We start from the raw sequence: 25808 nt of genomic DNA on the forward strand, positions 1-25808 counted from the left end.
TATTTTTTTAAAATGCAACTGGAATTTCTTTATTATTCACCATTACTGAGGGACATGAATTTTGATATACATTGCAAGGTGAGGTGGTAATATAGTGTGATTAAGTTCAGAATACAGAAGTGATGGAAGCAGAGTAGGAATAAATCATTAGTGGGCTTGTTCTTGCATGCTATGTAAAATATCAATTTATAAGCTGTGGGACGGAGTAGAGTGATATTTTCATATATGTTCATTTACATAATATTCTCAGTGTGTTCTTGATGATCTTTTAGTTGTGTACTAGTCATTATTTGGTAAATATCATTACTGTTTCTGACCCTTTTTTCCTCAAGTATTTTGCCCATTTGCTTTGCATTTTTCAAATTCAAAATACATCTCCTCTGAATATTTTCTATAATGTTACATAACTTTAAAATCTCAGATGAAACATTACTTTTATATTTTTAAAAACATATTAACTATTTGATTGCTAGTCAAGATAAGGCATGGGCCCTTCACTTGTGTTGTATTACTTGTGCTAAACTACTAACTGGATGAATACATGGATCTTGTCACATGCTGGTTGTGGTTCCTATGATTTGGAGAGAACAAAAACACCATTCAACAAATTGCTATTTTTGCTTAAGAAATATATTAGGATTACCTTCAAGTCTAAAAATATCATGTAATAGCTAAAGAACTATCTAGATTAATAGAACAGATAATAATGGTAAGGTTTGCAAAATATTTTATAAATATAATTTTATTTTCATAATAATTCTGCTAGGTTGGTGATATTATTGTCCCTATTTTATATATTAAGAAACTGAGACAAACGGAGGTTAAATGACTTGGCCAGTTATATAGTTAGTAACCCAGATTCCAGGTTTAGTTCTCTAGTCACTGTTTCACTCAAAATTTGGAATCTGAATGAAGATGAACTTAATTTTTCAGACTATGAAGCAAGATAGGAGATAAGAAACGTGGTTAATTCTCCCCATTTGAAGAAACCTTGCCATCCTCAGTTTGTCACTTAACAAATGAAAAATGTCTAAATGACCTTTATTCATGATTTTAACTTCTCCAAAAGTCAGGCTGAATTTTTAGCCATTAGATGAAAAGAATGTAATCTCCTATAAGAGAAAAGGCACCAAAATATGTCCAAAATATGAAACTTCTCTAAAGAAGCATTAAGTATTAAAAAAAAAACTTGTATATAGTGATCTTAATAACAGGACTGCTATTTTACTCATATTACAAGTGGGTTCAAGTCTCACCTATGATAGATAATACCTGTCATTTAGTCTCTCCACTCTATACAACTCTCTAAGACTGTAAGTCATAAAAAAGAAGATAATCTGTATTAGTGGAGTTTCCTCAGTTGGGCATTACTCCAATGAATGTTACAATGAAATTACAAATCTCTCTTCCTATCCTATACCAAATATTGATGGGTTTTTTGTGTGTGAATAGAACGATAGAAATATGAAAAGTCACTAGATATTTAAAAATATAGTCTCAAAGAGAAGAACTGATTCCAGAAAAGAAAAATGTAATAGACCAATCACTGATGGCTCTTGAAAATTTTTCTTACAATTGCTCATTAAACTTGCTATAATGAAAAAATTTTGTAAAAATTACTAATAAAAACAATGTAGGTGTTCTTTAGCTGAAAACTAATCCCCAAGTATCACTACAGTTAAATTCAAAGAGAGCATATTTGTCAGTCCTTCAATAAAGAGAAAGATGAACATTATGAAAAAGAGTTGAATGAAATTTAAATAACTACATGGAAATGATTTTTAAAGTGACCAAAAATCTTTAGGGAAATTAGAAAGCAGTGAATTACCAGAAAAAAAAAAAGGTCAATCATCTCACAACCTATAAAATTACAGTATGTAACTTTGCTGATGCATGTCAAGTCTTCACATTTACACATTTCCCTAGAAATCCTAGATGAAGGGCATCAGAAACATTCTATCAAGTAGTCTACATAAATATAAAAATGATCCAGGGGAAGTAGAGCCAAGAAGTCTAGGAGAAAACCTTTAGACATTGAAGAAGGATGTTCTACATGTAAAATATAATAGGAAGTTATCAGTAGCATCAATTTAGGTGAATTAAACAAGCTTTTTGTTTTGTTTTGTTTTGTTTTGTTGAATAAGAAAAATGTGATTTTCAAAAGTATGGTTTCTCTCAAAACAGTAGCTGAGAAACAAATATCTGAAACCATAGTAGAAATCAGGACAAAAAATACCATAGGGTTAACATAATTTTATAGCTGTGACAAGAGAGGAAAAAAAATTTTGTGGGTTTTGTGACTGTTGCTATTATTGACTATTATTATTATCTTTAAAAGACCTGAGTGGGGAAGATTGTATTTGTGTATTAAGATCCTTGGTCACTTTTTTCCTAAGGAGCTGCTGTTAAAAAAGTAATCAAAGAACTTTGCCATTGGTAACAATATGGTTTTAAAGCTAAATGGAACCTTTGAGGTCATCTAGTCCAATAATCTCATTTTATATATGGAAAATTGAGACCCAGAAAATATGTGATTTTTCCAAAGTAACACTGTAGTAGATTCAACATTTGAATCTATATTCAAATTTAGAATTTGAACCTGAGAAAAGCTAGGTCCTCTGACTCCAGATCCAGTTCTCTTTCAACAATACACAAAGTACTATTCCTAGAAATTCTAAACCTAGTCTCTCAATCAAATGGAAGTAAACAGTTTAGAAAACTCTCCAGAAAATTCTGATAAAGAGCAAAAGGTATAATATCAATTTTCAACTTTGCCTTGTTTATTGAAATTCATGAAGCCTGCCTTGAGTTTTTAAAAGCACTTAATACTTATCTTATACACTTACATTTAATATTATATTTATAATTTATATCTCTGCTTTATCTATCACTTCACGCTAGATTGTCAGATCCTTGCGGGAAGAGGCCATTTCACATATTATTCAACAAGAAACTACAAAGCACATCACACAATGAGCCATGAGTCTTCTTGGCTTGGCTTGAGAGTAAAACTTACCAGCATAATCTGGCAAGTTTACATTTCCACCTAGTTTTATATATTTTTTGACAAGAGTGGAATCATCTCCCTGAGCAGCTTTATGTAGAGGTGATTCTCCATAGATGTCTCTTCGATTAATACTTGAAAGTTTTGAAATGTTCTTGTGACTTTTTCCTATAGATAGATGAAAATAAGAAAAAAAAAGCACACCAAATCTCTAGTAAACAAAAACAGAGGGTAAAAGGTGAGCTAAAGAAGGCAACATGCACAATTACAGAACCCAGTTAAGAAGGTTCTGGAGTGGATTTGCCTTGTTCTTGAATCAGAAAGATTAAAAGAACTATTTATTCTATTTCAGTGCAGTTCTGCTCTTTAAAAACATTCTTAAATGCTCTTCAAATAAAAGACTATTTAAATCATTAAGCACAATTAAACTACAACACTAAGAGCAAGTTATTATATGTTCTTTCATTTGTTTAGATTCAGACTTGTGATTTCATGCATGTAAGGAAATTTCAGTGTAAAAAGTTCAGGTAAAAATTCTTCTACCAATGCAGACTGGCAACTCAACTCATCTGTAGCATGCTTTTAGAAAGTAGCTTAAAGACAATAAAAAATTAAGTGACTTGTCCTTGGTCACACAGATAATATGTGCCAGTTAAGAATCAAATCCAGATCTTCTTTATTTTAAGATCAGACTTTTATTCCCAATGATATGCTACTTTCTCATTATGCAACAAAAAAAAATCTCTCAAAGGTTCCTGAAAAAAATGTTGAGTAACTTCTAAAAGATCTATAAAGAAAATAAGTCTCTTTTTTCTTAAATATTGAAGAAATACTGTTAATAGCTAAATTATCACTAATAGCATTTGCATAGCACTTTACAAATATAATAATATTTCATTGGCCCTGATCCTAATCTAAGGGACAAATCTGATTCCTTGAACCAAGTAGAAAGAATTCTAATGTGTTACTGCAGTTTTCTATGTTACTTTGAATGATAAAATAGTCTTCTTCTATTTGAGAATATGAAGCCTTAATTGGCCTCCTAAATTGATTCTCCTAAAAAGCCTTGATTCAGTTCTTCCAAGTCTTACCAACCTTTCTAGGCCTAAACCAATGAATATGGCTTTTACTTTCAGAATGTCAACTCAACTGAACAGATTGGTTTTTTAGTTGAATTTCCTGTAGTTCACTATCAGATTTCAAATCTTCAGAGTACTTAAGCATAGAAGTGCTTCTGTTACTATTAACAGTAGTTGAGTACTATCATACTATAAAACCTCGTTTTGATACTATCCATCAATATTCTCTGTTACTATTTTAAAATGCCCAAAATTGCTTTTACATGAATTATGGACTAATACTGTTTACTCTGTAATTACTTAGAAATTTTCTTTTCTGAAAGAATGAGGGGAGGGGTGGAAATAGGTAAAAAAAAAAAAAAAAGTAATGGACGCAGGAAAGGGAAATATGACCTGTTACTAAATTGTGCTGCTTTTGAAAAGAGGTTCTTTGACCATTCTATCAGAAGCAGATCATTTGAGCAAATAGATATTCAAAATGAAACTTACTGTTTTTTGTTGTTCTTCTACTCTTTATTATCTTTTCATCATCACAGCTATAAGCAGATAAAAACTGGTTTTTGCTCCATTTCGCAGACTTCTCATCACTGTTATTCTGAAAAGCAGAATCTTGTGTTCTAGGAAAATAAATGTGATTTTTAAAAATGTAATGTAACTTTTCTCTTTTTTATAAACAGCACTGAACTTATAATACTAGATTTTGGTAGAAATTTTAAAGCTTAAAGAAAGTTAACTAAGATACTTTAAGAGCAAGGCAAAAAAGAATCTCTCAGAAAGCATGTACAGTCTTCCTAAGCTTCCCACCTACATTCCTAAACTATCCAGTCTCTGTTTCATTTATAGGAATTCTTTAGCCCCCTCAATTAAATATGATTCATTAATTAATGATTAAAGCTCACTCTTCTGTGTTACCATCACCTCCTAATATTTGTTCTAAATGTTCATTATCAATGAAAAGAAGACAGTTTATTTGTAGTATGGAATACAAAAAGTACTCAGCAAGAATCTCAACACAAAGATAGGGACTGAACCTGGAAATTCACTAGAATTGGGAATTTCTACTAATGCATCACAGCACCTCCTCTATAATTTAAGCCTTAGAAAGTGGTCTAGATTAATCCTGGAGGGGATGGAGCCAAGAGGACAGAATAAAAGCAGGCATTTAACTGAATTCTTCCAAATTCACCTGAAAACAACATTAAAATAACACCTCAAAATAAATTCTGGAGGAGCAGGCCCAACAAAAGGATGTGATGAAAAAAATTTTCAGTCCAAGACTGAAAAAAAAATCTTGGGAGATTGACAATAAAAGTTTGACTCCCTGGGGTGGAGATGGAGTGCAGGCAACTCAGCAGCAGGCTGAATGAATTGACAGTAGCCTTTTCACAGGAAGTAAAGAGGTCAAACAACTGATCAAAAGGAGATTACAAGGGACCCTTGGATAGCACTGTGAGCAAGACTCTGCTTCATTGCCTATATATGATTCCAAGATGCAGTCCCAGGATGAGGAAGAGCACTAGTAGGATCAGGAACACTGAGTGATATTCCAAAGAGCTTATGTAGCTGTTTGCAGACAAAAGCATAGACCAGAAGGGCAATGACTGCACCTCTTCTTAGATCATATAACCTTGGAAGAACTAAGAGATTGCAGACCCCCATAGCTAACTCTGAAAACAGTAGCAAAAAAAGCTAAATCTTGTAACAGTGGGAGAAGAACCCAGCTTTAGCATGGAGTTAAAAGTCAAGAAATAAGCTAGAAAAGAGAACAAAAAACAAAAGAACCTGACCACAGAAAATTATTATGGTGTCAATACTGAGTCTATATCCCAAAGAAATCATAAAAGAAAGACTAGGACCCACATGTACAAAGATGTTTGTTAAGAGTTCTTTTTGCAGTATGGCAAGGAATTGGAAATTGAGTGGAGGCTCATCAATTGGGGAATGGTTGGGTAAGTTATGGTATATGAATGAATATATGGAATATATGGAATACCATACTATTGTTCTTAAAGAAATGATAAGCCGTCTGATTTCAGAAAAGTCTGGAAAGACTTAGATGAATTGCTACTGAGTGAAGCAGGTAGAACCAGGGAAAGAAACATTGTACCCAATAACAGCAAGATTAATTGATGATCAATTATGATAGACTTAGTTCTTCTCAGCAATGTAATCCAAGACAATTCCAAAAGACTTGGAATGGAAAATGCCATTCCCATTCAGAGAGAGAACTATGGAGATTAAAGAAGCATAGTATTTTCACCTTTTTTTGTTTGTTTGTTTTCTTTCTCATGGTTTTCTCCTATTGGTCTGATTTTTCTGGCCCAATCTGACAATGGAAATATGTTTAAAAGGATTGTATATATACAACCTATATCAAATATATAAAAGAGGAAGGGAGAAAAATTTGGAACTCATAATTTTACAAAATTGAATGTTGAAAACTACCTTTATTTTGGAAAAATAAAATACTATTGAGGGGGGGAAAAGAATATCAAGGGAATTATTGAAAAAAACATGTAAAGGAAGGTGACTTAGTCATACCAGATCTCAAACTGTATTACAAAACAGTAACTATCAAAAACAGTATACTATTGGCTAATAGAGTGGTAGATGAGTAGAATAGATTAGACACACATACACAGTAGTAACTCACAACAGTGATCTAGAACAAGAACTCGATATTTGACAAAAACTGCTGGGAAAACCAAAAAATGATTTTGCAGAAACTAGGAATAAACCAACATCTCACACTGTATACCAAGATAAAGTCAAAATGGGTACATGATTTAGATATAAGGGGTGATATCCTAGACAAATCAGGGGAGCATGGAATAGTTCACCTGTCACATATATGGATAAGAGAAAAAACTTTGTGACCAAACAAGAGAGAGAGAATCATGGGATATAAAATGAATAATTTTGATTATGTTAAGTTTAAAAGGGTTTGCACAAACAAAGGCAATATATCCAAAATTAGAAGAAAATCCCACTACCAAGAACAAATTTTACAGCAAGTTTCTCTGATAAAGCAAGTTTCTCAAATATATAAAGAACTGGGTAAAATTTATAAAAATACAAGTCATTCTCTAATTGAAAAATGATCAAAGAATGTATACAGGCAGTTTTCAGATGAAGAAATAAAAGGTATATATAAGCATATGAAAAATACTCTAAAACACCATTAGGGAAATGCAAATTTAAACCACTCTGTGGTATTACCTTACACAACTATCAGACTGGCTAATATAATAGGAAAAAATGACAAATTTTGGAGAGGATGTGAGAAAAGTAGGACACTTGTTCATTATCCTTCATATTTAAAGAGAACCAGAATGACATCACAGTATCAGGATCAATGCACAGTGTAACAGATTGTGGTAAAACAGGCCAATATGAGCTTGGTTAGGTCTATCACAGGTCAGGCACAAATAGTCCACATGAATATTTGGTATGGAAATGTCTCTAAATCTGTGCATAATTTGTGTGAAAATTGGGACACTGATGAACTGTTGGTAAAATAGCAGCTCTTTTCATAGTGGCAAAGAATTTGAAATTGAGGGAATGCCCATCAATTGGAGAATGGCTAAACATGTTGTAGTATATGACTATAATGGAATACTATTGAGCTTTAAGAAATGATAAGCAGAATGCTTTCAGAAAAACCTAGGAGGACTTACATGATCTGAGGCAAAGTGAAGTGAACAGCACCAGGAACACATTATACATTCTAACAGCAATATTGCAAGGATGATCAGCTGTGAGTGACTTAGCTGTTCTCAGCTATTTAGTAAAACAACTCTAAAGGACTCATAATGAAAAATCTTATATACCTCCAGAGAAAGAATTGATGAACTCTAAATGAGACTGAACCATCCTTTTTAAACTTTATTTTTCTTGGTTTTTTTTTTGAGGGGGGCTGTGTTTGCTTTTACATGATTATTATGGAAATACATTTTATAAGACTGCACATGTATAATCTATAATTGTTTTCTTTCTCAGGAAAAGAGGAGGGGAGGGGAGGGAAAAGAATTTGGAATCCAAAAAAAATTTTTTTAAACCTCATATTTAAAATATTTTACATAGGGAAAAAATAAAATATTTGAAAAATGACCCAAAAAGTAGAGCACAGAGAGAAAAGCGACTTGCAAGGTAAAATGGTCATTATACTTAGACAGGACTATACATTTTAGAAAAAAACAAATACAACAATGTTGTTGCTATATTTTGGATCTACCAAAAACTGTCATCCTCCTCAAGGACAATTATCTGCAAATGCCTAGGGGAAAAAACCAACAAAATAAAACAACAAAAAAACATAGTTTGATAGCATACCTGAAATAGTCAATTGGAAGTGTACTATCTGTTTTCTGTAGAATCTCTTCTGGTACTTTATATGCCTCATCTATATTCTTAGAGATAGTTCCTGCTTTTACTGTTTTCAGTCTGCCTGATCTCCTTAACATGTATGAAGTTTCTGTATTATTTTCCATGGCATTTAAATTCCCCTCTTTACTAAGTGCGTCAAAGCAGACAACATTTTGATGTGCTAAGGTTTCCTGTCCAAATGAACTTGTATATTCTTTATCCTAAAAGCAAAAGGAGTCATAGTCATAAATAATGCTGAAAAATATTTCTAAAACATCCTGAAAGAAAATGTTTAATTTGTGTTTCCCTGGCATGTTCTTTCTAAGTTAAAAGTATGCACACAGATGTACTTAATAATCAATTCCGGAAATACATTTAAAATTTTTAGAAAAAGCTTAAGGTAAGATAATCATAGCAGCGGTCTTGATTTTCAAAAGAAATGAATAAGTGAAAGTAGGGTCATTCTACATTTCTTTAATATTATATTGCATCAAGTTATAGAGATAAAAGAGCAAACAGAGAACTGTTTCACCTAGAGACACATAAATAGGGTATATTAAATGTTATAATACAAAGTATAGTCAGAGGATTCACGAAGCATCTTTGCAACCCTTTTAGGAGTCTTCTAGGTAAAAACCATTTTCATAATAACACTAAGCTATTATTTGCCCAATAAAATATTCTTCCTTTTTCCAACTATATATCTATGTAAAACCAGATTTTCTTCACATATTTCAAACAAATAACATACTATATAGATTGACTGTAAAAGCAGATATGAAAATCCAGCTGCTTCTATTAAACCAGACATTAGAGATTTGTAAAAACATGCAAAACAATACCCTTTTTTCATTAAATGTTATTTTGGAAAATAGTTATTTTAATAAAAATATTGTAACATACAATGAATTTATTATAATTTTAAATGAACTGAATTTTTTAAATTTTATGTGTCATTTTCTAATATGGTAAATAACTATAAAGCCCTAACTATAAACAGAAACTCTTTAGAGTTCTCACTTTTAAAGAATGTAAGCATATCCTGAAATCAAAAAGTTTGAGAACTGCTCTTATGATGTGTCAGATCAAAAGTTCATACATCCTCAGATTTTAATTCTCACAGTAGCATCATGAGCCGCTTTATCTGAGAGACATTCTCATAAATGAGACATTTTCTTTAGATGAGAGTGTATGTTCTCCTGGCCCTGATTCCAAAATATGATGTATGTCTCCTCAACATTAAATCATCACATTATACAACTCAGAATCATATTTAAACCTGGGAAGGTCTTCAGAGGCCTTCTGGTCCAAGCTCCTCATTTTATAGATGAGGACTCTGGGGTCTAAGGAAGTTCAATGACTTGCCTGATAATCATACAGGTGATAAGTAAGGAAGCTGGGATTCAAACACATATCTCCTAATCTCAAATCCAGTTTCTTACTACCATAACGTGTCTTTTCCAATATCCATTATGGTTTTGTCATCCATGACATCTAAACCAATTTAGTTTGTCTCTATTCCACACCCAAAGAAACACATAATTAATGTCTTTCCAAGCTCACATAAGAAAATCCTGATCATAAATTCTCCTATTCCTATACAGGTAAAAGTGAGTAATAAGTCTTCAGACATGTTGAGGAGGAAACTATTTATTTATTCTCTTCCTCAATTTTTCCTTAGGTCAAACTCATTTATGGTCAGTGAAGAAAGTCCTTAGGTCAAGTTCATTTATGGCCAATGAAGAAAGACCTTTGGCTGGGGAAGCTTTTAACAAGCATCTTTGTTTCAATGCTTATGTATTGACAATTTCCCTATAGGACTGCTGATAATTAGTGTGTAAGATTTTAATTTAATTTAACTTAGAGTCAATATTCAATAAAGGGTTTGCTACTTTAACTTCTATAATAGGTAAAATTCAAGAACTAAAATTTGTACTTACTTGCTGCATTGTTATATCCTTGAACAAAGGCTCAGTTAATTTGGGATTTTGTCCAAAAGGCTGAACAGAATGCTGAAATTCAAAATTCATTCCGGTTATTTGTGTACAATCGTCATCTATCTGAGAAATGCTGGGTTCTGTTTCTAAGCATTCATCCTCAGCACAGGGCCTACTGTCTCTTTCCATTCTTTGACAGATGGATTCAACCATAGATTCTGACAATGTGTTCAGAGCTGTCAGCAGCTCAGCTGGTAATGCATCATTTTTGTCATTTTCTTGCATGTCTTCTGTCAGACCATCTTCCTGACAAATCATCAAATGATCTAAAGGTGACATTGATTTGGGACTACCCAAATCACTCAATGGTTTTAACAGCTCTTTAGTTTCAAATTCATTCACTATAAACGGGTATTCACCCAGAATACTTTCTGAAAATCCTAAAGTGTCTTCTATGGTGGGTACCAACATTTCACAGGAACAATCTTCCCTGATTTCTCTTGAAGGAAAGGCAACTTCCTTTAGAAACTCTGATAACATGCTGGATCCCTCCAGCTTCTCTGATGATTTTTTCTTTACTTCTACTGTATCATAACTTGTAGTAACAGCCCCTGAGAGTAGACTAGTTTCATGAGAATCAACTCCAACACTTAATTCCTACAAATTCCAAAGAGAAGTTCCAATATTAAAGTGCATGCAAAAGAAGTCTATGACAACTTGACCATTGTTTAAATTTTGAAGGTAAATATTAGAAAAAATATAGCTCTTCCCACTTAAGTACACACACACACACACACACACACACACACACACACACACAAAACTTTGACAATTTACTTTTCCATCTAAATTGCATATCCCACACTGAGAAGACAAGAAAATTCATAAAATCAACACTTTATACTCTCTCAATAAATTCTGGTGTTTTTTTTTTTTTAATCTAAACTTATCCCTTCTCTTCTCTCCATACTTCTCATCTGGAACTCAGTAAAATAGGCAAAAAGGAAAGGATTCAATGAAAAAAAAAAGTAAACAAGGAGTTAATGATAAGCAAATGATATTTTATATTAATAATAAGAAGATGTAATGGAACCTAATTTCAGTTCAGACCTAGTTTTGTGACTTTGATCAAGTTCCTCAACACTGCTTTTGGTCCCATCTATTGATCCTCCATTTTTCCTCAATCAAAAAATGAAAGGACTGGATTAGATAGTCTCAATCAACCCTTTTCATAATCTAGCTTTCTATAATTCTGCAAAAGAAGCTTTAATAAAGTCTTTAAAAGACAGTTAACAGTTTCTTTAGTCTTAGTAGGAGGGGCTATTGAAGTGGGTGTGACATTAATTTAAATATTCAGATAAATTTAAACATTCAAAACAGTCATCTGGGAGACAAGAACTTAATTCCAACAAATACTGTTCAAAACATTTTTGGATCTCTCTTTTTGAACCTTCTTGCAAAGACAGTCATCTGGGAGACAAGAACTTAATTCCAACAAATACTGTTCAAAACATTTTTGGATCTCTCTTTTTGAACCTTCTTGCAAAGACAACTTATCATATACAATCTGATCATTATAGAACAAAAATTTTAATAGTTTGATCTAATGCACAAGACTTGAATGACTTTGGGCTTTTTCCTAAAAATCCAAATTTAGTCTCAAGTTGTGAATAATTGATACCATTGAGAATATTCAAAAGAGTCTGCTGTAGCTTTGCAAGGTTATTCCAAAATAAGATTTCCAAAAATGTTTAAACAATAGTAAAGAATGAGTAAGCTTTTCTGTGGCCCTCTCAACTGGTAAGTGGATGTCTTGCACATAGTAGCATCTTAGGAGATATTTGCTATTTTGATGTAATAGAAAAAATATAAATCCATTGGTTCTTCATCCTAACCTCATACTCTTATTACCTTCAGTGAGGTTCAGACAACCTTAAGCTTGTTATGAAAAGCCTACATATTTCATATATATATATATATATATATATTCATAGAACTGAAGTGTAAATTAGCATGAAGCCAGAAAGATTTGGAAAATTTGCAGAGAATCCAAGACTTAGATCTTGATCTAAATCCTTTAAAGCAAGTTCAAGTGTTATTTTCTTCACAAAGCCTTGTTTTAGAAGGTTCTTTCTGGGTGGAATCATTCTAAACCACATAGCTTCCTTCTCTCAAGTCCTATTTTATTTATAATCTGCTCCATAAAATTTAGCACTTCCCCACCTGATTTTGTGTTTATGTCTCATTTTGATAATATTCACTTTGCCCTTCTACATAAGGCTTGGTACTAAATTACTCTGGATTATTTCCTAAAATTAAAACTCAGCCCAAGGAAATACTAAAGAAGGGAAAGGGACCTGTATGTGCCAAAATGTTTGTGGCAGCCCTTTTCATAGTGGCTAGAAACTGGAAAATGAATGGATGTCCATCAATTGGAGAATGGTTGGATAAATTATGGTATATGAATGTTATGGAATATTATTGTTCTGCAAGAAATGACCAACAGGAGGAATACAGAGAGGCTTGGAGAGACTTACATCAGCTGATGCTGAGTGAAACGAGCAGAACTAGGGGATCATTATACACTTCAACAATGATACTGTATAAGGATGTATTCTGATGGAAGTAGATATCTTCAACATAGAGAAGAGCTAATCCAATTCCAATTGATCAATGATGGACAGAATCAGCTACAACCAGAAAAGGAACACTGGGAAATGAGTGTAAACTGTGAGCAATTTTTTTGTTGTTTTGTTTTGTTTTGTTTCTCTTCCCAGATTATTTTTACCTTGCAAATACAATCCTTCCTTTGCAACAACAACAACAACAACAACAAAATTCGGTTCTGCACATATATATTGTACCTAGGATATACTATAAGATATTTAATATGTATGGGAATGCCTGCCATCTAGGGGAGGAGGTGGAGGGAAGGAGGGGAAAAACTCGGAACAGAAGGGAGTACAAGGGAAAATGTTGTAAAAAAAAAAAAAAATTACCTATGCATATGTACTGTCAAAGAAAATGTTATAATTATAAAAATTAATTTAAAAAATAAATTAAATAAATAAAATTAAAACTCAGTCTCATACTATGAAGATTTGCTACCAAGGGGAATATCAAAAGATACAGACTTTCACGGCTATTCCAAAAGAGAAGTTACATGTTTTATTGAAGGTCTTAATATATACAAAGCATTATGTCTATAGTTGAGAAAAAAAGGACATGAAACACATGAATAGGTTTATAACAATACAAAAGTTAAACATAAAAATATAAAGAATGTCACAAAGTAGTATAAGATTTACTGCCAAATGAATGGCAAAAACAGTGGTCTACAGAATGAAATACAGTTCAGACACCATCAAGTAGCTATGAGAGATTTCAAGAGACTTGAAGAGGAAAAGATTAGAGCTGGGCCTTGAAGGCTGCATTGGATTTGGATTAGCAGAAAAAAAAAAAAAAAAAAAAAACAATAGCCTAAACAGAGGAATGATAAGAGCTAAGTCTTTTTGTAGGAGGGCAAATAGGGAAGTCTGACAAAAACAGAGAACTGTGGCAGGGTAGTAGAGAGAAATAAAATAGGAAATATGTTGGTACTAGGATGTTAAATAATTTGTCTTTTCAATGTACAAAGTTTCATAACTAGAAAATATGGCAGGAATTAGCCCTAGCTAACTCCAAAGGTCATATAATAAGCAAATGAGAGAAGCAAAAAAGAAATTATCTTTTATATTTTAGGAGAAGGGAAGATTTCATGAACAAACAGGGAACAGAGAGGATAAACTGGGCAATTTTGGTAACATAAAATTTAAAAGTTTGTGAACAAATAAAACCAACACATCTAAGATTAAAAGGGAAACAACCAAAAAAATCTTTACTGCAAGCCTCTCTGAATATATATTCTAAGATATATAAGAACTGATTCAAATTTGTTAAATAAGAGCCATGATCAAATAATAAATGCTTTCTTTTAGCTCTCTAAATCATAAATAGTCTAGGATGTACATACAGACTAACCTTTTCTGGCTTTTGTAGAAATCCAAGATCTTCCACATCAAATCCTATAATAATAACAACAGTTGGGAGAAAAATACAACTTTATGAAAGCACATACAGTTTTGTCCTATAGTTAAAACTTTATTTTCTACTGAAGAGGGAGGGAAACTGTTCTGTTTAAGATTAAGTTGTGTTCCCTTTAAGAAACTATTTCTTTTGATCTGTGATCCCTTTGGAGTCTCAACCCCTCCTGGGGAAGGGTTTTCTCACCAGATAAGTTATCTTTCTGGAATGCCAGAGCCTTTTATTCAATTAGAAATCCTGGTCAAAAAGCACCCTTTTGAAGTGTTGTGAATTCCAACAGGAGATCCTCGCTGAAAACTGATAAGAATCTAAGCCTGGGAACCTCAACTCCTGAAGTCCCAAGATTCTTTAAAAAGGCAGTATCTGGACTAGCTCCTTGCAGATGGCCCATGCACTTTGCTAGGACCCTGCCCAACGATTCTCTCATTGTAAAATTCCATTTTCCTAACAGGTCTTTGACACTATAGAAGACAATCTTGGCAAACTGATCTCTATCCAACAATAAACTTTCATTTTTGCAACTAATAATTCAGGAATAAGTGAATTCTTTCACTTTAAACCTGTGGCTGATTAAGGGGATATTGTAATAATTATCTCATTACCACTAACTCCATGACCACCAGGAATTGAGGACATTCAAACCACATCATTTTTGGTTCCCTGACCAGGAAATCCTGAAAATCTGGACAAGGTAAAAAAAACTATTTGTTTTTCTTCCCTATTTTGTAGTGGATGCTCAAAGCCACCTAGTATTAGGTTTTGGGTTGTTGTTGTTAGAGCCCCAGGCTTGGGCAGAATTCTTGGAGGATGCTTCATGGGAATTGCTATGGACTGACAAAAGGTCTCCTTTTGTTGCTCTCTGTCTCTAGAGACATCTAGATGCACGAGAGGTGCTGCAAGAATTTGGGGAAAAAACTAAAAGCTTTTATCTGTCAAAAATGAGACAAAACACCTCTGCCTCTAATTAAGATCCTTCTTTGAGCAGAAACATTTGGCTTGAGAAAAATCCCCTAAATGGAAAGCTTAAAATACTTAGATTTTGCTGGAAGGGAATCAAACTCCTTCTATCCAGACCCTCTAGAGACAAGGCACTCCTAAATTTCTTTTTCTCTCACCTGAAATAAATCCTAGATTTTTCTAGCTTTTTCAGGATTTTTATTTTAAACTCTGCCCTCTGGCAGAAAGTCTGAGGCACTTTGAGCAAAAGTGCCTCTTTCAGAAAGCTGAACCCCCCAGACCAAAGAGAAACCTGGCTATTACTCTGGGGACCCCACCCAACTTTCTCAGGGGTCCAAATCCGGCACCCTCTTTGATCTGTCTTGGAGAGATAAATGGAGAAACTTAGAGAAGCCAAGCTTGAGCCCTCAAGCTTTTCCTACTCTGCTGTTACATATAGCTGCTGGAGTTTTTAATGACAGCAATCAGGCTATAGCCAAGGAGAAAGGTCACAGAATTAAAATGAGACTTTTAAAATGAGACATGTCTCTACTCTTGGCTGCTACTCTCATGAACTACAGGAGTTGAGCCATCGCCCCAATGCCCTGCCCTCCCACAGGAGTTTGGGGCTTGGTAGAACTCCCCCTCTCTCCAGTTCTAACACAGCACCAGAATCCTCACTATTAGGGAAGCAGCTGGGTAAGAAAATTGCACTTCTTTCTCCTTCACTCTCACTCTGCAACTCTGGTTTCTCTTTCCCCTCCCCATGTAGAGTAGGGATTGCAGAGGAACCCAAGACTTGATTCAAACCCTACCCAATGATTCTCTCAGTGTAAAATTCCATTTTCCTAATAGGTCTTTGACACTATAGAAGTCAGTCTCTTGGCAAACTGATTTCTATTCAACAATAAATTTTCATTTTGTAATTAATAATTCAGGAATAAGTGAATTCTTTCACTTTAAACCTGTGGCTGATTAAGGGGATATTGTAATAACTCTCTTATTGCCACTAACCCCATGACCATCAGGAATAGGGAGCATTCAACCTTGATCACCACCATTTCATTTCTGTCCCTAAAGCCTTTGTAGGGAGGGAGGGAGGGGGAGAGAGAGAGAGAGAGAGAGAGAGCGAGAGAGAGAGAGAGAGAGAGAGAGAGAGAGAGAGAGAGAGAGAGAGAGAGAGAGAGAGACAGACAGACAACAGGGGGACCATTGAAATGAATTGGAATTTTATATTTTAAGTATTTTGAGAGCAGGGTCAGAGTCAAAACTATTTTTGTATTTCTAGCACAGTGCCTTGTATATAGTTAACCCTTAATTCATGCTTATTAAATTGAAAATGCCCATCACATATTTGTTTTGATGGTGGTGGGAACTCAGAGATGTGGAAAAGTAGAAAATGTCATCAGGAAGGAAGGAAGGAAGGGAGGGAGGGAGGGAGAAGGGGGGAAGTGGAGAGGAAGAAAGGGAGGGGGAGGGGGAGAGGGGAGGAAGGGAGGAGGAAAGGAAAGGAAGAAGGAAGAAACAAAAAAAGAAATGGAATGTAGATTGCCCTAAGATCTACTCTAACTATAGGAGTCAGCAAAAGGTAGAAAGCAGGATAAGAAAGGGAGACAGAGGGTAGTAGTGTTACCACCATCAAATAGTGGCCATTATATACAAATCTTCCTCCTTTGTCAAAGAATTTAGCACCTCTCCAATAATCTGTCTTCCTCATTTCCCAACCAGGAGGTGTCTACAACCATGCTGATGTACTTTTAAACTTCCTCACTTTCCAGTTCTTCAGACTCCTTTAGTTCTATAACCTACCCCCTTTATTCCAGCTCAATGACACATGTAAGGATGTCATATAATGGGTTTTACCATTACTTAGAAATGTTCTACTTTTCTAATAAAAAATTCCGATATTCCTCTATCTAACCATAAACTATTATTATTCTACTTTATTCCTCCTAAACTCATTATTCAGCTTTATCTAAACCTGTAATTCTTCTATCTTTCTGTACTTTCTCACACCGTTATCCCTATTCTGACTTCACATTCCATTTCTTCTTCTAATTCTGATCCTATAGTTAGTTAGTATTATTCTCTACACTATTCTCTACTTTTTAATCTCTTTTACCCTTTTCCCACTGCCACCCATTCTTTGCAAAACTTCAGCTCTAGATTCCCATCACCAATTTCCTTTGCTCCTATTTAAGTGTTGCCAGAGTTAAACGAACTCATACTATGCTGAATACCTAAACTTGGTAAGTTTTTGTTATTTATTTTTAAATTGAGCCCTCACTTTAGCATGGCAATTATCTTATTTTTCACTGATTATTTATACCACCTCCTACAAAAGTTTTTCCTCATTTTCTCCTCAAAAGTACCACACATTGCCATCTACTACCTCTTTTTTTTTTATTATTATTATTTTGCCTGGCCTTCTTTGCTAAGAAAATAGAGGCTATTTGATATACAGTTCTTATTCTCTTCATTTCTAACCTCCTGACACCATCCTCAGATCTATGACATATGGAAAAATAGATCTTGATCTTATCCCTTCACATCTATTACAGCAAATTGCAAACTCAAACTTCCCCTCTTTCTCCCTAATATTAAATCTCTCCCTACTTACCATTTTCTTAAAAACATGCCTTACTGCCTTAAAACATGTTCCAAAATTTTTATCCTTAAAAAACATTCATTAAACCATACTATTCCTTCAAGCTACTATTGTCTTAAATTTTTTCTTTTTTCTTTTTTTTTTTTTTAGTTGAACTCCAAGGAAAAACTGTCTATGCTCATTACTTCTAGGTCCTTCCCTCTCACATTCAGCTCTTTGCAATCTAATTTCCATGCAACTGAAAATGCTCTTTACAAAGTTGCCAATGAGCAGAATTGCTAAATCTTATGGTTTTTTTTTCAATCCTCAACTTTCTCACAAAATATGCTGTATTTGACACTACTTACAACCCTCTCTGATCTTTAATGATATTACCAGCTCCTGTTTTTTTTTTTTTTCTCTTTCCTATCCATATACTCCTGAGGCTATTTTGTAGACTCATGATTCATATAGTACTCTTAACTGCCGATATACTCCCAAGCTCCACTCTGGTCTCTTTCCTCTCCATTTTTGCATTCTCATAAACTCAACCGGCATATAAGATCATCAGTTTAATGGTTGTCTCTATGCCAATGATTAATATATTTATATAACTATCCCTAGATTCTGCAGAGTTTCAGCCCATATATATAGCCAATTGCTTATCAAACGTTTCAAACCGTGTGTCCAAGAAATATCCTGAACTCAATATATCCAAAATTGGTATCATTATTTTCCCCCTCCCTTCTTCCAATTTACCCTTTTTCTTGCTTTTTTCTTCTGTTGAAGGCACCACCTTTCTTCCAGATCTTCTAGGTTTTATAACCTAGGCATTATTCTCAACTCCTCACCCTCTCCCTCATCCCACATATTTATACTTTTACAACATCTCTTACATCCTACTCCCCCTTCCCTACTCACAGCCACTATTTTAGTCCATCGTCCATCAACCAAATTATTGCATGGCCTCTTAATGGATCTCCCTGCCTCAAATCTCTCTTCATTTTTAATCCATCCTTAACATTGCTGTCAAAGTGACTTTCCTCCAGTGTAGATATGATTGTATCATTCCCGTACTCAAGTGACTCCAAAGCTCTCCCTTTAAGAAAGATCAAGCACTACTTCCTACATGAAGCCTTTCCTTTTCTCAACTACCAGTGCCTTCTGCTTCAAAGTACCTTAACTTCAACTACTTCTTAATTATTTGTATTGATTCTCCTTATATTCGTTCATTTATTGTACTTATCTCCCTGGTGTCTGGCACAGTGCCTGGAACATAAAGGTGCTCAATAAATGCATAAGAATTACTGCTGGAATGGAAAATATATGGAAGGGGAGTAGTATGAGATAAATATGAAAAGACAGGTTTTTTGCATAATCTGGAAGTACACTGAGAAGATCAGTATTTTGTATTATATTCCTTGAATAATTTTATATTCCTTAATTTTCTTCCAGTTTGCACTATATATAAATAGCCAAAGAGAAAGAGTGAGACATAATTTCCTGTTCAAATTCAGAATTCAGTCTTCTAATTAATAAAGAAACAATACTTAAGTTTCCCCAGCTAATTTCAATTGCTCTGTAAAGTATTCTTCATAGCACTGAATTAAATGTGTAAACTTTATATTTATTTTCCTTTGGCCTGAGAAGGTAAGCTTCACTGTGCTGCTGTTCCTCTAAATGCATTTTTCTTTTTCTTTCACTGCACTATACAAAATCAGCTCAGAAAATTAGCTGAAAGGCTAATGACTATGATACTTTCAATCAGAGACTTGAGGAATGACAAGCTATGGGGAGCAGAGACTTAAGGAATGACAAGCTATGGGGAGCATTCACATATGAATTTTGCTTATATAATGTACATGTTTAAAGACAGCACTAACTGCAATCTGACTCATTAAAATAACAACAAAAATCCCAAACACTAAATATTTAATGTTGACATGAAAAATACTTCTTTAAAAATTTAATAGTTGTCCTGACTATCTGATGTTGGGTTATTTTATTTATCTGTAAACTTTACCTTTGGGTTTCTCCATCTACAAAATGAAGTTGGGCCAGAACTAATAGTGGATATTTATATAATGCCTTAAAATTTGCAAAATATTTAATATAAATTATTACATTTGACCCTCAAAATAAACCTGTGAGGTAATAATACTAAAGATATTATTACTCCCATTTTATAAACAAAGAAAAAATACTAAATATATTATTACTCCCATTTTACAAACAAGAAAACTTCCTTAAAGAAGTAATGGATCTTGTTGAGGGATACAGAGCTAGAAAGTGTGATTCAAACACAGGTCTTCCTAAAAAAGTCCAATGTTTTCTCCTCATAGTACCCAAGCTCCCTCCTACCTATGATACTCTGAGATTATGGATAGTATGGTTCTGAATACCATTTTTGAATCGAATACTTATTAGTTCTGCTCTGGTTCTCTTCTCATCTCAAAATAGTTAAAAGAAAGCCTTCAAAGATACTTACCACCTTCTATCCTGATTCTCTCTAATAACTATCACCAAAATAATTATGTGTTAATAATTTATACTTTAAACCTAAATGTTTTATATGCTACATAAAGAATCCTTTGCAATAATTTAATATTATTAGTTCTAAAAACAATTTTATGAGGTAACATAAAGAAAATAAAGAAAAATAATATTTTGAATGCTGCTTTTAAGCTTTACTTTATTCAAAATTTAAATTTAAAGGATGCATGCTGTCCTCAGATTCTTTGAGGATTCAGGAGAGTACTCCCTCTACTAATGCAGCTTGTGTGACCTTACTCTAAGCCTTAATTAATGGTTTTCTTGAATTTTTGTGAATGATAGCATTCATTACCTAGCTGCCTAGTCACTATACTGGCCTCAGAGGGCAGACACCAATCTGTCAGTTGGTCTGTACCAATTTCCAGATTGGAAAAAAAAAAGTTTCCAGAACTCATGCCTTGTTGATATTGCCTTTGAGACCTTAGAGACACCCCCACATCACAATGACACCTTAGAATAGTATTTTAGTGAAGGTCGTTCTTTGCCAAGATTCTTGTAAAAAAGGCATGTACATTTTCCATTACTTAAGAAGATGGAGTACATATAAGAATATTACACTTGTGATATAATTCAGATAAATATGTTCATTTAAAATAAAATTGTCAGTATCTTAATTTTTAATATATACTTAAAACTATTTAATGGAATTTAATTTTAATTTAATTTAATTTTTAAAATTTAATTTAAAAAACAGCCAATTTAATTATTTTATTGCAAACATATGCCAAATGCAAACATTAAATATAATAGTTCAGTCTAACAGTATGGAATCATTCATAAAGAGCCAAATCTTGAAATTAGAACGACCAGCTTCAAGTCTCACCTCCGATATAAACTGGCTGGATGACCTGGGACCTAGAGAAATCTTTCAGACTTTAGGTTGCAGATGGTGATTTATCTTAGTAGAGGGAGTTTTCTCTTCAAGAGTTCCCTATACTAAAGGTCTATATCCTAAACAGGAATGATCTGACCTCTGAGTGTGTAATGAGGTACAGATCTGAAGAGGAATAAGCTCTAGAAATCAACAGTTAAAACATGTCTCCATGTAACTTAACCCCCATTCTAAGAGGAAATGCAATATGTCTAACTGAAAGGATCAGAAGAGGTATCCTGTTTCACAAACTCTGGTCCTGTTAAATTGGCCTTCCTCTTCTTTACATTTGCTCTTTCATCTTCCATTTCTATACCTTTGCAAAGACTATCCTCTCTGTCCAGTTTGCCCTCTATTCTTAGCTGCATTTCTCAGAAATTTGAATTTCCTCAAAGCTCAACTCAAATGCCAAGTATATACATGAGGCTTTTTTTTTAATGGTTCCAGACTCATTAGCGCTTATTCTCTGAAATGATTTCATTTATTTTACATACTCATATGTATGTATGTTATCTCTTCTGAGAAACTATAAGCCACTAAGGGCAGGCATTATTTCATTTCTTTCTTCATTTTCTTAGCACAGTGCTTCACACAAAATAGGAGTAAATGTGAAATACCTGTTGATTGATATGCCCTAGAGCAACTTTAAATTTTTTGTGGGTTCTCTCTAGCCACATAAGTTCAGGGTAGCAGACCACCACAGTGATACCCCCTACATGTATAAAGTAGTTAAGGAACAGAAAATGCTTTTGACTTTAAAAGTGCAGTGATGATGTTGCCAGTAGTGTTCCAATAGCAACAGATATCAATGGGTCAGCTAGAGAGGGCAACTGAAATTGAAAGATTTGAGACCTGGAATAGGGAATTCTATTACTCTTCTAACATTGACAGGGAGAAGAATCAGTTATCTACATAACATATCTACATAGAGAAATACATCTATTAAACTATTATCTTCTTGAGAAACGGATCATAGCTTTTCTTTATTATTATTATTATTATTATTATTATCATTTGTATATTATCTCCTTCCCTCCATTCCTGTGGTACCTTAGTACCTTAAATGAATGAGTACTCAATATTTTTGCCTGACTGCATGAAAAATATTATGGCTAATGCTTCTTGCTGCCCCAAAAGTATTCAGTTCAAGTTTTACATAATGTATACTATATACTCTCATATATCCCATATCTCCCAATACACTATTATAAAATACAAGTTTCTTAAGAACCAAAACTGCTTTGAAGGGCAGGGAGAAGTTAGGGAACTATCTTCTATACTTAGTTCAATGCCTGCAGCATTTTAAGCATCTTATAAAAGCTTGTTGATTCATTCCTCAACACACCCTTCCAAAAAGGATGGCAAAATAAATCCATTCAACAGTTCTATATTTAGACAAAGTCAAAATTCCAGTGAACAACTTACCTGCAGAGTAATTGTGTTCATTCTTCCATTTAGAATCCTGCACCTGGTCATCTTGGGGGCCTTCTTTAATGAACAGTGGGTAATCCATTTCATCCCTAAAAGACAACGGTTAGTAACAGTGGTTATTCCAATATGATATCAATAAGGTTTTCCATTTAAAGAATTATTGAGCCCTACCATTCATTCTATTACTTCACCAATAAAGAACAGGTAGGTGGGAGAGGATATCCCTTCAAGAAAAAAGAAAGCACAACTTAAAAGCCTTAGAGTCTAGATGATTTTATTTTGCTTGTTTACACTATCCTTAAATATTGGGTTGATATTATCAACCCTAAGGCTTTTAGGTTGTTCTTTCTTTTTTCTTGAAGGAATATCTTCTCCCATCTATCTATCCTTTATTCTGAATTATCAATTTGATTATCTATCTCTCCATGTTCAAGATCCATAAGGCTATAGAAAACTGAGTTTTTTGAAAAGTCACTGATGATACAAAATTTTACCTTAATAATAGGGAATAAGAAGATACGAAATAGAAACCAGAACAAAAAGGAAAGAAAGAAAAATAAGTGATAAAGTTAATCTGCAATTTGGATCATCTATTTCTGGAAAACAGAGTTAAGAGAAAAAATATTATATTACTCTGGTTGAAAACTTAATATATAATGTAGAAGCAATCAAGTAGCTTTTTATTCTTTATTAAAGTAGCTAGCACTTCTATAATGCTCAATGGAATACAAGGCATCTTACATTTGTTATCTCATTTGATCCTTACAATAATCATCTGAGGCTGTTGTTCTTATCATTATACAGATAAGGAAACTGAGGCTAAGAGTTAAAATGGCTTACTCAGGGTCACACTGCTAGGATTTGAGACAGGATTTGAATTCAGATCTCATTGACTCCACGTGCAGTACTCATTTTTCAATTGCCTTGGCGTTATGCACCAGGCACCCTTCAAACTCTGCTATATTTGAAGTTTTAAGGAACTGAATCTGAATCCTGTCTCTGCTATTTGCCATATAACCTTGAACAAGTCATTATAAATCTCTGGACTTCAATTTTCTTATCTACAAAATGAAGGAATTAGTCAAACCAAATGAAGGCTAAGATTCCTTCCAGCTCTCTATCTATTAAACTATGATCTTAACATTACTAAAAAAGTGTAACAAAATATACATTTTTTCTATGTATAGAAATGATGCTTTAAAATAGTTCTGATACAGAACACTATCCACTCACTAACAATAATAGTAAGTAGTACATAATAAATTATACTAGATAAAGAGGAAAAAATATCGGTTTTACTAATATTCATATTTTATATAATGTTTTATATTATTTTAATATTTTATTTTTTGTATTTTATATATTTTATATAAAGTTAGATTGATAGTATCTTCTTTTGGCAAGCCTAAAAATCACAACATAAAATTTGTGACTACTGGCAGAATAAAAGACATAATTATAGTCTTTCACCTTACTTTCCTAATCCAATAGTAGAGTGAAGTTTATAATCCTTAAATTCCATTAACTCTTTCTCCATTCTATATTCACAGCATATAAAGGGGAGGGACACTCATAGTTGGTGCAATGCAAATTTGGGGGAAGGGGGTGGCAACCTGGCAGTACAAAACCAGTCATGGCCTTTGACCCAATTATTCCATTGGCAATATGCCCTAAAAGCACTGCCAAAAATATTTAAAGTTACTTGCTCAAAGATATTTATTGGATTATTATTTTTCATTATGAAAATTTGGAAATAATTTAAGTGTTCAACAGCTGGAGAATGGCCAAGCAAACTTGTGACATATGACTATAATAAAATGCTAAAATGACAATGAAAAATATAGAGAGGATACATCAGAAGCCATCTAGTTCACCTCACTATAGCCACCCCCCATTTTACTGATGAGAAAACTAAGATCCAGAGGCATTGTAACTTCCCCAATATTATACATGTACCATGCAAGGATTAGGGACAGAATCTGAAACCAAATGCTCTGACCCAAGACTGTGAATTCACTGTTTTCTTTTTTCTATTTGTAACCCCAAGGTTTAATATAGTGCTTTAGTAAACATATAAAAATGCTTTTTATTCATTTAATCATGGAAGTATCCAATATAAATGAGATCATAAATCTACTGAAATGTCATAGTTGTTGAACAGGAACTTTTCTACTTACTGTGTTAGGGCTTGAGACAATTCAATTTCACTTCCTCCTTCAGAGAGCTGAAAAAAAAAAAAAAGAGTAGTTTTATTTGCTTAATGAATGTATATCAATTAAAAAAAAAACTTGAGATTTTAGTTTTAAGTCATTTTTTGTTTTACTCTTACTTGGTCTCTGAGCTGAGGGATTCTTGGAGGTTAGGAAGGAAAAGGGCAAGTAAGTAAAAGATGTCATTTTATTTTAACTCAGTCATTTCGATTTTGAGCATCCATCCTACTCATAGGTTGCCATAAAATTCAAAGTTCTCCCAGTTATCTTCTCTTGTGGTTAAAAGATCTACTGATTAACTGAACTATCTTAACTAAAAGTTCATATTATGAACACAGTAATGCAATCTTTTAAAGCCGGCAATCTTTAACTACATAGTATGTGTTGGAGTTCTAAATGTTGGATTAAATATGCCCAGTAACAGAAAGACATGTCATAATATGCTTTCTTAAGGTATCATAAAATGCCTCTTCAACTATCTCTTTTAATAATTGTTCCTCCATTCCTAAGGGAAAAGAACATTATTCTAAACACACACACATACACACACGCACGCACGCACGCACGCACGCAAAAAAAAAAAAAAAGACAGACTTTTATTTGAGACTGTCTTTGGGCTGTTTGGATGAGACCATGACATTACAAAAATAAAGCCACTAAGACTATGAACATCTAAGTACCTCCTGAGAAATGTTAAATTGAACTGTGAAAATAAGAAATAAAATCACTCTATATTTGGGCAAGCTTCTCTG

General features: G+C 33.5%; 1 protein-coding gene across 1 annotated transcript in view; it reads right to left on the minus strand.

Moving 5' to 3' along the window:
* Positions 1-25808, minus strand: part of ANKRD31 (ankyrin repeat domain 31) — a 327325-nt gene that overhangs the window by 137346 nt on the left and 164171 nt on the right. Inside the window, 7 exon segments of the mRNA XM_074282287.1 lie at positions 3017-3172; positions 4573-4700; positions 8416-8669; positions 10389-11042; positions 14406-14449; positions 22841-22935; positions 25024-25070. Coding sequence (XP_074138388.1) covers positions 3017-3172; positions 4573-4700; positions 8416-8669; positions 10389-11042; positions 14406-14449; positions 22841-22935; positions 25024-25070 — 1378 coding nt within the window.

Source organism: Sminthopsis crassicaudata, chromosome 1 (assembly GCF_048593235.1).
Source record: "Sminthopsis crassicaudata isolate SCR6 chromosome 1, ASM4859323v1, whole genome shotgun sequence".
NCBI lineage: Eukaryota > Metazoa > Chordata > Mammalia > Dasyuromorphia > Dasyuridae > Sminthopsis > Sminthopsis crassicaudata.